General features: G+C 51.6%; 1 protein-coding gene across 4 annotated transcripts in view; it reads right to left on the bottom strand.

Annotated features, from left to right (window-relative positions):
- Positions 1 to 1702: 1702 nt before the first annotated feature.
- Positions 1703 to 13252, bottom strand: part of TMEM240 (transmembrane protein 240) — a 35986-nt gene continuing 24436 nt past the window's right edge. For all 4 annotated transcript variants that reach the window (XM_065575079.1, XM_065575080.1, XM_065575078.1 and 1 more), the window contains one exon: positions 1703 to 8454. In XM_065575079.1, the coding sequence (XP_065431151.1) occupies positions 8306 to 8454 (149 nt within the window). In that variant the 3' untranslated portion in view covers positions 1703 to 8305. The remainder of the gene's footprint in view (positions 8455 to 13252) is intronic.

Here is a 13252-nt window from a genome sequence, read left to right as displayed (position 1 = left end):
ACTCCCCTCCTCTCTCTCTCTCCCTCCCCCCCCTGCATTCGCAGATCGCCGGCCGGCCGTTCGCATCGGGCCTCCAGCAGTCTGGAGCTCCTGCCCCTGCCCCTGCTCCCCCTCCCCTGCTGCCCAGCGCGCCGCCCCACAGCACTCTGTTCTGAGCGGCACGGTAAGGGGGCTAGGGGGTCGGAGATGGGGCAGAGAGGTTCTGGAGGGGGCAGTCAAGAGACAGGGAGCAGGGTTGGATGGGTCGGGAGTTCGGGGGGCGGTTGGCTGGGGGTTGGGAGTGTAAGGTTTTGGGCAGTCAGGGTACAGGTATGGGGTAGGGTCCTAGCGGGGCAGTTAGGGTGGGGGGGTCTCAGGAGGGGGCAGTTAGGGGACAAGGAACAGGGAGGCTTAGGTAGGGGGTGGGGTTCTGGAGGGCAGTTAGGAGCAGGGGTCCCAGGAGGGGGCAGTCAGGGGACAGGGAGCAGAGGGGTTTAGATGGGTCGGGAGTTCGGGGGGGGGCTGTCAGGGGGTGGGGAGTGGGTGGATGGGGCGTGGGACTCCCTGGGGTCTGGGGGGTGTGTGTGTGGATAAGGGTTGGGGCAGTCAGGGGACAGGTAGGGTGTAAGGTCCTAGGGGGTAAGTTAGGCTGAGGGGAGGGTCTCAGGAGGGGGCAATCAGGGGACAAGGAGCAGGAAGGCTTAGGTAGGGGGTGGAGTCCTGGGGGGTAGTTAGGGGCGGGGGTCCCAGGAGGGGGCAGTCAGGGGTCCCAGGAGGGGGCAGTCAGGGGACAAGGAGTGGGGGGGAGGGTTGGGGGTTCTGAGGGGGACGGGAAGTGAGAGGGAGTGGAAGGGGCAAGGGCGGGGCTAGGGCAGGGCTTCTCCCATCCTCTTTTTTGATTGTTGAAATATGGTAACCCTAATCCAAATGAGGGCCTGGTTCTGCTCACACACCGGTAACTCAAGAGTAACGCTAATCAATTTACATTGGAATAAGTGAGAGGAGAATCAGATCTATTTGTCAGAGGGGGAAGCGGAGGCAGAGAGGCTGCAATTTTCAGTGCCACTTGCACTCCAAACTTCCTTTCAAAATCTTAGGCCCAGCAGCTCCATCAAGGAGTGCCCCCCCAGAGGTAGACTAGACCTTATAACATCCTATTTCTTAGTCCTGTGCTTAAACCTCCGGCCCTCAAAGAGAGCTGGTCTGTAGAGTGTTCTCTGGAGATCTAGAACAATGGTGAATCTAGCTAGTGTTCATTTCTAGCTGACCCTGATCGCTGGGATGGGGCTGACCGATCATATCTGTGTGTGTGAAATGGAATGGTTTTATGGAAACCATTATAAATCCTCTGCCAGCAAGGAGGACGCCGTTGCTTTGTGGGTGTGTGGTAATATATGTATATAATTAGACACTCACTCTAAGGCCAGGGTATGAGTATTAGCAGAGGATGCTGTTAGCATATTGAACAATGGAAGAGGTTTGGTCTCTACCCCTCGACAGATAATGCTGGAGAAAGACATAACAGAGGCACTGAGGGGTTTTGTACTGATGCCCACCACCACCTTGATAGCTCAGTGCCACCTTGTCAATATCCCCTATCCACCCCTGTGGGCAGGGGAGTGATATTGACAAGAAGCCGCCTCCCTGTGTTTGGAATAAGCTGCTTCCTTTTAAAGATTCCCGCTCTGCAAAAGTTTGGAAAGAACCAGTCAGATGCAAAACATGCAAAAAACTATTTTACTGACAAACAGCAAAGGACGGGCTTGGTTTCAGGCGGCTAAATCGATCACCTATTATACAAACATTATCGAAAGGGAAGGCTTGGCTGAAATACATTCACTCGTTGACTTCCCCCCCACCCCACCCCACCCCAAAAAAAAAAATCACAGTGTGCTCCCCCCGCCCTGCCCCATAAAGCTTGCTGAAGCTTTCAGTAGGAGCTGCTCACCCGCCCCTTCACTTAGCGCAGAAACAGCACAGCTCCAAGCCCAACTTCCAGGAGAATACAAAATGCAGATGACATTCATTTATGCAAGCGCATTAAAAAGAAAATTAGCCATTATTGCTTTTCAGATTGCAAGAGAGATTATTCCAGGATTAAATCCGTAAGAGTGTAATCTCTCTCTGTCTCTCGGGAAATACCAACCTATGCTGAGCCTACTTCTCTATTTGATGTGTGCAAAATTGTTTTTGAGTGTAGAAAACAGGTAGAGAGGGACTAAAAATTGGGGGAAGTATTACTTCAAGTTTTGCTACAGTGTCCCCATAGTGGAGCATTATTACAATCGCCTTGATCCTGGAAGAGACTTTGCTGCCTCAGTCATTGTGAACGAAGGGTACTCAGCACCTCACAGGATTGAGGCCTTTGGGGTGACACTAATCACTCACGGTGCCTGCATCATTCCTTAGCATAAAATCACAGTGCTCTGCTTGAAGAAGGGAACAAAATGAGCGACCACAGTTAAAAATAAATATGGCCATAGAATAGAGGGTAGTATGGAAAAAAATAGCATGGGATACAAATGGGAGTGCATATTCATACACCAGCCCAGGCAGAGATTAACACACGCTTTTACCCACAGACAGACACATCAACACGACTGGAATCTTACCCTGAAAGCTCCACCAGACCGCAGTGAACTGACAGCTCAGAATCACAGCGCCTATTAAAAGTCCAACGGCCTGACCTTTTTGCACTCCTTGCTCCTGCCCTAGGTATTGAAACACAAAAACGCCACCCCATGCATGCATGCTTTGCAGCCCCAGCGTTTTCCAATAGCTCGCCTACATTTCAGAGCCCTGCCTCAGAACAGCGGCGTCTGCAGCATCAAGACCTGTCCTGAATGTGCACAATTTTCAAAAGTGCCTAAGTCCCATTGAGTTTCAGTGAGACTTAAGCTGTGACAGGCGGCCACTGGCCTTTGACATCCCAGGTTAATGACAGCCGCTGTAAGCAGGGTTAGCTGAGAGCTTACCCAGCGGCACTGAGGGGATGTCTACACTGCAAAAAAGTGTGCTCTTAACTCGGGGTTAAAACAGCATTGAAGACACGGCAAGTTGGCTTTTAACGCTGGTTTGCCGCCTCCAGTGTAACTCAAGCTGCTCACCCCAGTGGCTGTGTCTTCACTGTAACTTTAACCTACGTTAGAACACACCTTTGTTTTTGCAGTGTAGACAGAGCCTCCGGCGTCCACTGGCACTAGCATGAATGAACAGGAGGGTTGTGTGTAAGACACGGCAGATCTAGGGGGGGACTGCTGAGGCCTCCGCTGGTTTCAGACGGTCTAGTTTTGGGTGCCATGCTTTAAGAAAGAGGTGGACAAAAGGGTTAGAAAACCTGACTTAGGAGGAAAGGTTAAACAACTGGGGCATGCTTTGTCCGGGAAAAGAGGACTGAGGAGGGACCTGATAATGGTCTTCAAATATGTTAAGGGCTGTCACAAGGAGGACTATGCACCTTTGAGCTCATGTCCACTGAACGTAGGACAAGACATAATGGACGGAATCTGCAGCAAGTGGGATTGAGGTCAGATAGCAGGAAAAGCTTTCTAACGCTAACGGCAATTAAGCTCTGCAAAGGCGGGTGTGGAAGCCCCATCGTTGTCATTAGACAAACATGTTAGGGAGGCTCTAGGTTTAGTTGAGCTGCCTGCGCGTGGGAGGCTGGACTGGATGTCTGCTCTCGGGCGCTTCCAGCCCTACATGTCTATGAAATAGCTGCATAATTTCCCCAGTGTACACAAGGTTTTAAAGCAGCTGTTCCAGAATGCTCCTGACTCCCACCATTGTCAAGCTCCCATCCTGAAAGCCTCCCCAACACCCCCCCCCAAAAAAAATATCAGCTAATGCAGAGGCAGCGTTGCCTAGTGGATAGAGTACTCAACTGGGCTCAATATCCCAGCTCTGCCCTTGAGCTGCTGGGGCAAGTCACTTCCCTCTGCCTCTTTTGCCACCATTTGGGCTATGAGCCCATTGGGGGGAGAACCGTCGCTTACTAAGTGTTTGTACAGCACCTGACACAATGGGGCTTTGATCTCAGCTGGACTGGCCCCCTGCTATTCTACTGTAAGGAAATGAGATCACACCCTCCCCCCCCCCCCCCCCCCCCGTGGGCCAGTGCGACTGGGAAAACGGTGATGCCCATGAGCTACGGGTCTCGTGCTGGTGCTCAGCCCAGACCCGAATCCCCCTTTTGGTTTCTTAGCAGATTCTTCAGGCATTTCTTTTCCTTCTGTAGTGAGGACCTGTGCGTAGAACTAAGGTGTCAAAACCCTCCCTAATATTATATCTAATTCCCCTAGTGCTGTGCCGCAGTAGAGCTCAAAGCACTTTATAAAGGTCAGTATCATCACCCCCATTTCACAGATGGGGAAACTGAGGCACGGGGCAGTGACGTGATTTGCGCGAGGTCACCCAGCAGGACTGCGACAGAGCTGAAAATAAAACCCTGCTCTCCTGAGTGCTCTAACCAGTGAGCCACCCTATCGCCCTGGTGCGGCTCCATTGACCTCCATACCATTAAACCCATTGCCTGCCACTTCTTCCTAACCTGTAAGCCTCCATGCTCAGCAGACACCAAACCTGACGTCAGGGAGGGTGATGATGCGGTTGGAGGGGGAACTAAACAAAAGGAGCCGATTGGCTTGTCAGGAACAAAGACCTGCCTTTGGGTCTCCTCTTAAGCCTAAAGAAAGAAGTAAGAAAAGCAAAGCCCAGAACTAGGGCTGGGCAGGATTGAGTCGAACTACCGTGATCTGCAGGGATTTCAGTGAGGAGCTGGGGATTGGTCCTTAGAGCTGGGCACAGGAGGCTTGACTTTAAAGAGGGGCTGCTGGCAGGCTTGGGGGGACGTCAGCAGGCCTGTCTCCTTTGCTACACAGCCCTTACAGCAGCAGGCCTCTGTTCTTTATTGAAAGTGGCAGAATCCCAGGGCCTCTTGGTCTGAAATTACAGGGGAAACCGTTAGTTCCAGTCCCTGCGCTTGAGATCAAATGCAGAGAGACAGTTTTAAGCTCTGTCTGCTCTAAAAATAGCCCCTCCTGAGGCTGCAGAAAATTCCCCTTCTGCTGAAACCTTCTCCAAAGCAGCTGCTTCCTGAGCACTGAGTTTCAGGACAGGCCCCCGTCCCTCTGTCGCTGCCATCACAGGCTACACTAAGCTTGGTGCCCAGGCCTCCCCTGTTCCCAAGGGCCCAGCTGCTCGTCACCCACCCTCAGCCCTGCTTTGCAGCTAGTCCTTACTACCTAGGCCCCCCCCACTTCTCGCTGTCTGAACCCTTGTGGTTTTTAGACTGGATCAGAGGCACGAGCACAACGAACAAGCCACTATTATTACACGTCAGACAATTAAACAGGGGGCAAACGCCCCACACAAACATCCAGCAGAAGCAAAACAGACACGTGCAGGGGGAAGGGGACGCCGGGACAGGAGACGTCACAAACGGCTGAGCTGCAAGCAACAGTAACGGGCTCAACTGGACAACGGAACGCTTGCCCGCACACAGCCGTCGGCAGCCAAGGCCAGGGGAGCCCAGCGCTGGTGATGGGGTGGGCCTCGAGCCTGCGCCATCAAAACGCTTTGGAATTCACACCCCATTAATGCTCGTGGGGGTGATACTGGGGGGCTCTTAAAAACAAAAAACCCACCAAAGAACCAGCACTCTTTTACCTACTGCTTCTCTGTAACTGCCTGTGATGCTTCCTAGGCGGAAAAAGTCCGGCACGACCATGAGTGCCTGTAAACTCGGAGGCTAGGCTGGGTGCTCGCGCTCTGTAGGCGTGAATGTCACCCTTCGGTTCCTAGGGCGCAGTATTCACCAATTGCCCAGCTATCGCACACGTTTTCCCCTCCTGGGAGGGGGCCCTATTCCAACCTCTGATACACTGGGGTAAATCTGGAGTAGCTCTAGTGACGTTCATGGAACCGCCCACCCCTCTGAAACCACCGGGAGAAGAGAATCAGGCCAACAAAGTCATGCGGGTGTAACATACATAAGAATGGCCCTGGAGGGGATGAATTCACTGTGCTGAGACTGCACCCAGCAGCCTCCGGGCATAAGGGGTGCACCGGCCTTTTTGCATAGAGGTGCCTATGGTCCGGCTGCTTTTGGCTGAATATGCTTTGTAGCAAAGTGCATTAAATTCACTGCGTATTGCCACTGCCTGCAGTGGCCTGGGGGCGGTCAGACCCTGTGCTATGAGGATGTGCTCTTTTCCACGGCGTGGGGCTTAGCCAGGTTTGGGCCTCACTCCCCGAGCCTGCCATTGCTCACGGAGGGGGGAGCTAAACTAGTCTGTGTATGGAAGAGAGGCCAGAAGGAAAATGGGCCCATGCATGGTGGAGGATTTCGCTTCCTCTGCGCGAGAGGCAGGGCCTGTCCTGAAACTCTCCCACGGCTGGAGCAGCATGAGCCATCCCTGGGCACTGGAAGTTGCGTCTCGAGTAAACAGCAACGCAAATCAATGTGCAGAGCAGCGCTACCGTTCTAATGCAGCCTGGCCTGGGATCACCGTTTTTCCGCTCGCTACGGTGGCGGGCACCATGTCGAAGGCGGAGTTAAAGCTCATTTCCTTCCACGGGGCTGTTCTCTATCTTACAAAAAATGAAAGGCAGATCCTCGGGTTGTGTAAATTGGCATCATGGAATCACAGGGTTAGAAAGTCCCGCCAGGGTCAGCTGGTCTAACCCTGTGTCCAGATGCAGGATTTGTTGTGTCTAAACCATCCAAGACAGCTTGGTAGCCAGTCTCCACTGACGGCAAGGGGCCAGCGCCTGAGCTGCAGTCCAGCCGTAGAGCTCATTGAAGTCAACATTAAACTCAAGCCCACTAAGTAATACAATAGGACCTCAGTAGAAACAAGGACTCACCCTTCAGTTCTTGGTGCCGGCCCCTCGCCCCTTACTCACACTGAGTTAGAAGCTTGTTCTGCGAATGGTCCCATTGAAAAATCAGTGGAACCATCCGTGCCCAACTGACTGAGTTTGCTACAGTGCTCCCTGTGTCCCCTGCCAGAAATGTATCGATGCACAGGGGCTACTTTCACGTAACCTTAGCTCAGGCAGCACTGCCAGCATGTTAAGGGCATTCTCTGGACGTGAATGCGTTTTTACAACCCTCAATCGCTACGCTGAAACCTGCACTTAAGCCTAAAGCTAGGCCTGAGTCCGATCAGATGCTAAGGTCCCCACCTCCTGGTGCAGGCTGTGACCCAAGGCTCTGGTTGAACCCATCCGGCAGTGGGGGGCTTGGAGCTGGGGTTTAGCTTCAAATCTATTCACCTCCACTAACAGCCCCTCAGAGAACTAATGCAAAGAGCGAGGCAACTGCTTGAGAGCTTGGGGCTAGGGGAGGGGAGTCTCCAGGGCCTACTCCCACCGACTCACGGGCACCGCCCTTCTCTGTGCCTCAGTTTCCCCGTCTGTAACATGGGGGTGATACTTCACTTCCTCCCAGGGGGGGTGGTGAATGACTTAACATTTATATAGCAAATGGTGGGCCTGATTTTTCCCCTTACATCTGCCGTACACCGTGTAAGCAACTCCACTTATCTCAGTGAGTTTTATTCTCCTCTCTCGCCCCCGGAGCAACCCCACCGAAGTCCCTGGCTCCAGGTCTCCTCTCATGGTGGTGTAAATACGGAGTGAAGTCAATGGAGTGACACCAACATAAAACTGGTGTGAGATGGAGCAGGAGCAGCCCTCTTAAAATGCTAAAATCCCATTGGTTGGTTTTGCAGCTTCCTAGGGGGCCTTTGCTTAAGGCAGGTTTTGCTGTAGACCAAGAGGAAGAACGAATCATTTGTGTATTTCTAGAACTTCATTGACCGCAAAAAATAACTAACGAAAAGGGACACTGCACCTTGGAAACGCACCAGCACGAGCCCCCCTCCAAACCTGCGGCGGCATGAGTCAGCCTCAGAAAGGAAACATCATGGAGCAAACCAAGTTGAAAGGCTTCTAGCTCTCGCCTGAGCATCGTTAACCTCTTCGGAGAGCAGATCCCAAAAGAGGTGCACTGACGGTGCAGGAGAATTTCAAACAGTGGGGAGGGGGATTTGGAAGTATAATGCAAATCTTTCCCCCCTCCGCCCTTTTTTTAAACATATATACAGAAGTCCGACAATAAAACGAACACAGTGCAATGTCTTGGCTGCCTTGCAGCCAGAACTGGCTTAGTTGTGCATTCGCGGTGTGCCTCAGAATCACCCCGCCTAGATAAATAAAATGGCGTCCTCCACTGTCTTCCATAGAGGAGCAAACTCACAGGCGTTCCCCTAAAAGCCCAGTTCTAAAATCGCTTTGCAGTCTCTGGAGGGGAAGGCGTTTCTCAGAGGTGTCGGGGGCTGGGATGTCCGTTATGATACAGCTTCTGTTTGATGTGCACCATGTTCCCCGTGGCCTCCTCGTACTGCCTGTGCTGACGTTTCCTGAACTCCTTCAAGTTACAAAATTTCGGAATCCAAGACCAAGAATTGTCTGGCAGGTGAAAGAAAAGAGAAAGAGGCGGTTAGTGGCTGAACGGGCCGGAACCCATTGGTCAGGGCGTGTCACCTCCCGGAGCCTGTGACAGCCTCAGCTGGAGAGCTTTGGCTCAGGTGATAGCAGCTGATGCTTTTAGTTCGGGAGGTCTCGGGGTCAGGCCCCAGCATGTTGCCCAAGATGGCCCCGGTGCATGAGACATGCTGAGTAACTAGAGGGTGGCACAGCAGAAAGCAGGGGAGAGTATTTAGGGGTGAGAGAAGCAGGCCCATGAGTTCTAGTCCCAGCTCAGCATCTGACTCATTGTGTGGCCTGGCAGCAAATCACGTCCTCTCTCCCCAGGCCTCAGTTTCCCCATCTGAAAGCTGAGGCTAGTATTAGTGACGTGTAGCACAAAAGAGAGTAAATCCCCGCTGTGTAGTAACACAGGTGAGCACTGGCAATCTCTGCCCTGCTCTCCTGAGCCCCCCATGTCACACGTGTAACCCCTCGGGAGTTTCCCCAAACCCTGCACCCTCTTTGGGTATAGATTTATCCACAAGTGCTCTCAGATCCATGGGCAGCAGGCACTATATAAATGAGAAGTATTATTTTAAAGCAAGGAGCCTGCACTGCTCGGAAGACCCCATACCACGCTGGTCCTACACTCTGGAGCAAAGTCCCTGCGATGACAATGAAAAATTCTGCAGCAGCGAGTATTAAAGGATGCAATCAGCACCGTGACCCCTGTATTCATTTTGATATTGACTTCCCTCTTTGGGACAGCATGGGAGGCAGTCCTGGAGTGTGGGCTATGACTATTAGCTGAAGAGTTCTGCTAAAATCACTCATCAGTGAAATAGTTTAAATGTCAAAAGTGTTAAATGATCAGCGGTAGGGTTCAGAGTCAACAGCCATTGAGAGGAATGGGATAGTTTATACTTTTCAAAGCAGCAGTTTCAGGCAGTTTGTAAACTCAGGATGACAACCCACAAGCAATTTACCCTTAGGGCAGGTTTTCTTCACACTTGGAAAGCTAGAACTTTTTTTTTTTTTAATGAAATTTGAAAGGCAGGAGCAGAATTCTGTGTGTGCGCGTAGGGGTACACGTACCCCTAGGGATATCCAGAGGTCTGCCAGGGGGTACATCAACTCTCCTAGATATTTGCCTAGTTTTACAACAGGCTACATAAAAAGCACTACCAAAGTCAGTACAAACTACAATTTCATACAGACAATGACTTCTTTATACTGCTCTGTACGCCATACACAGAAATTAAAGTACAATATTGATATTCCAATTGCTATATTTTATCATTCTATGGTAAAAATGAGAAAGTCAAAAAAATTTCAGTAACAGTGGGGCTGTGCCACTTTTGTATTTCTAGGTCTGATTTTGTAAGCAAGTCGTTATTAAGGGAGATAAAACTTGGGAGTATATAGGACAAATCAGACTCCTGAAAGGGGTCCGGTCATCCGGAAAGGTTGGGAGCCACGGATTGATCTTTAACCAAAAACAGCTCCAGCCCATCTCAACTAACTCATCTTTTCCCTAAAAAGGACAGTAGGCACCATCTCGGAAACCAACTCAGAGGCTGCCAGACGGGATGTCTTTTCCTTCTAAAAATGCTCTCCAGCTAAAGGCAAAGGGAACCCGGAATGCTATTAAAACGAAAGCCGAACGTGATGCTTTACATTTCAAAGGCTTTAACTCTGTTTCCTTCTTATTCTGGATCTTTAATACAAGGCTTTTAAGTGGTGTGTTTGCCCTGGCACTAAGCAGGCTGAACCTTGTTTAAAACTGTTGATGCTAGATGGCGATAAGGTCCTGTTAACACCTTTCACTCTTAGGGGCCATATATTGCATCTAAATTAATACAACAGTTATAATCTCAGCCTCTTCCCCCCCCCCTTTAGTTGCTTTGTGCCCCAGTTTCCCCTCTGTAAAATGCGGCTCATGGTAATAATTACTCTTGGCCCGTGAGTAGACTAATCAGTTGGCAAAATGCTGTGAAACCGGAAAGCACCACACAACGGCAGCTGGATATGTTAAAACCTCAGTGCGTCCTTGCAGCAACAAACACGGTGTTAATTTCATTTCCAGCCCTGCTCGGCTACAGCCACTTTATTTCACTTTTAGTTTGCTTTTATTGGGCCATTTTTCTGTAACACCCGGCGTGTCAGTGACAGAACCCCAGTCCAACAATGGCTAATAATTCTCAGCAATGGAGCTGCTTAATTATTCCAAGTGGAGCCAGTCCCCATGCTGGGTTCCCAATAAAGGTGCCAGCTATGAAATGCAGCCTGCCTTTCTTCGTCTGTAACCTCCCAGGAGAGCAATGCAAGCATGGGAGCAAAGTGAACAGAGAGAAAACTGCCCCTCTCCGCACTCCCAACAGAAAAAGGCAGCTAGGACTAAAAACACCGTCCATACAACGTATGCAGCGTTAGGTGTTGCAGAGTCTCATGCTATTTGGTAATTTTCTTAAAGCCCCAGCGGCTGGAGTCAGGTGACAATCTCATCTCGCTTTCTTTTTGTTTGAAAGGGGAAGTTTTTCGCTTCCCTGGTTGCAGAAAAGAGCTTGAAAATGGGACCCCCTAAAGCTCAGAAACCCCAAGTGGTTGTCTTACAAAATCTCATGACTGCGGGGGCCTGACTTGTGATTTTTCTGTTGAACGCTCAGGGTCAGAGATGCTGTTCCAAGGTAGGATAAACTGAGACAGGCGCCCAGCACAGGGCGTGACACACTCCGGGCACAGCCCTTCCAGGTTCCCTATGAGGGCTCTGGAACAGCCAAAGGACAAGCTGCCCCCACAGGGCCCAATTCAACATTGCCCCTTTGCACCCCTACGCCAGCACAAAGGAGTGCAGGGCAGAGGTCAACTCCTTCCCTTGCAAGTGCCTCTGGATCTGCAGGACCTCTGGGTGCAGGGGGATTCCAGGATGGGCCGAGGAAGGCAGAGTGGATGGGGCTTGGGCAGACGGGGTGACTATTCGGAATCCATACACAGCGCCCCCTGGGGCCATGCAAGCGGGGCTGCAGCTGTGCCAGGCTCCCTGCCAGCCTCTGCAGCGTCTGAACGGCCTCCTGGGCAGTGATGGATCCGGCTCAGAGAATCCATCCCAGGTTTCGTTCTAAGCCCTGCTGGGGCTTGGTGAGTCCCATCTAGCTGCACCCCTGCAAACTCCCTGGGGAGACTCTCCACCCTGCGGGAAGCCAGGGGCCGGCTGCACCGGGGCAAGTCACAGCTTTGCCAGACTCCACTAGGGCTCTGCAAGGCATCAGTGACAGCAGCCCGGCAAGAGTACAGGAGGCTCCAAGCCAAGTTGCTCCCAGTAGGACGCCCCAGACTAAAGGGGTGTGTTCTTGGAGAAGAGCCAGGCGCAGTTTGGGCGGGGGGCAATCCACTGAGCAGGGCTCCTGCCTCCTTCCCCAAGCCTGCGCTGGGGGAGCGGTTATTCTGCTCCCAGGAGCTCGGAGGGGGTGTGGGGGGGTGGGAAGACACGTCATTCTTTTGTTGTTGGGTTTTGGCCCCAAGCACTTTCCAGAGTAGCTGATGTCACTCAGCTTGAGTTCACTGGGAAAGCCAGGCTGGTGTGCTCCCACAGCCGCCCCGCACACAGCACCCCGGAAACAAGCAGACGCGTTCACATAGAAACACACCCACGCACAAACAGCTGTCTGCCTGTGTGCACACACACGCCCACTCCCAAACACACACAGCCACCCAGAGCTCGCTCACAGCCCCACCCGCTCTTGCACGTGCGCTCACGTGGAAATGCCTAGACACACCCCCAGCTGCACAAAGACACAAGAACACACCTGTGCACAAATCCACACCAACACACACAGATGCCAACACACAGAGCTAAGCCCGGGAGTGTGCCCAAATGCTGATTCACCAGACACTCGGTGGGGGGTACTCAACCCTTCCCCCAACGAATACAAAGGTAGCCTGTGCCCAAGAGCTGCCCTCCATACTACCACCATTACAGCTGCACCCTGCACATCCGGCCAAGTGACAAACTGCTGCTTCCCCCTCTGCAGCTGTTACCCAGGGGTGCCCAAAGCTCTGGACGCCGTGGGCTGGCTCCCCTGACGCATCCCAGCTCCACGTCACCACCAGGCTATTCGAGGGGAAGGTATTTATTTTTCCCAGCTGGGTCCTATTTTGTCCTGAACATTTACATCTCTGGCCTGCAATTTACCGACCTAATGAATCACTGGCTACTTAACCCTCGCCAATGCTCATAGGGCACGTGGACACAGAAAAGTGAAAAGAAGGAATGAAAGAAAAGCCAGCTAGATCAAAGAGATAGATGGGCCCTTTTCCCCTTTACGTTACTAACAATTGTCTATGAAGACCCTGTTTACAGGGGGTTGAAGATTCTGCCCAGTTATTTATCCTTCAACCAGACACATAACTAAAGAAATCAGCTCTCAAAGACTGTGATGCTCCAGCCATCCACATGCTAACCTCTCTCGGCCCCGCTTAGCTCATGAGATCTGAGGAGATGATGGACGTAGGTGGGATGGCTGGAGGGCCCCATCTTAGCTATATACCTTAGGTCTTGCAGGACCCCTCTGAAAATGAGCCTTCCACTTCGGAACAGACAACACAAGAGGCTCAAGAGACAGCCCAATTCAGAAATTGCTTGAGCAGGTTGCTGGGGATTTGGACGCTCTAATGAGAAATTAATATCATTTTGATGGAAGTTTTTAGAAAGAGGCAGTCAGTTTCCCTAATTAGAATTTTTTTATATAGGTTTGCGCATAAAGCTTTCTTTAAAAAAAAAAAATTGTAATTTAACAGA

This window comes from Chrysemys picta, chromosome 21, assembly GCF_011386835.1.
Source record: "Chrysemys picta bellii isolate R12L10 chromosome 21, ASM1138683v2, whole genome shotgun sequence".
Taxonomy (NCBI): Eukaryota; Metazoa; Chordata; order Testudines; family Emydidae; genus Chrysemys; species Chrysemys picta.
The sequence above is the reverse complement of the archived record's forward strand: the minus strand, read 5'-3'. Positions and strand labels throughout refer to the sequence as shown.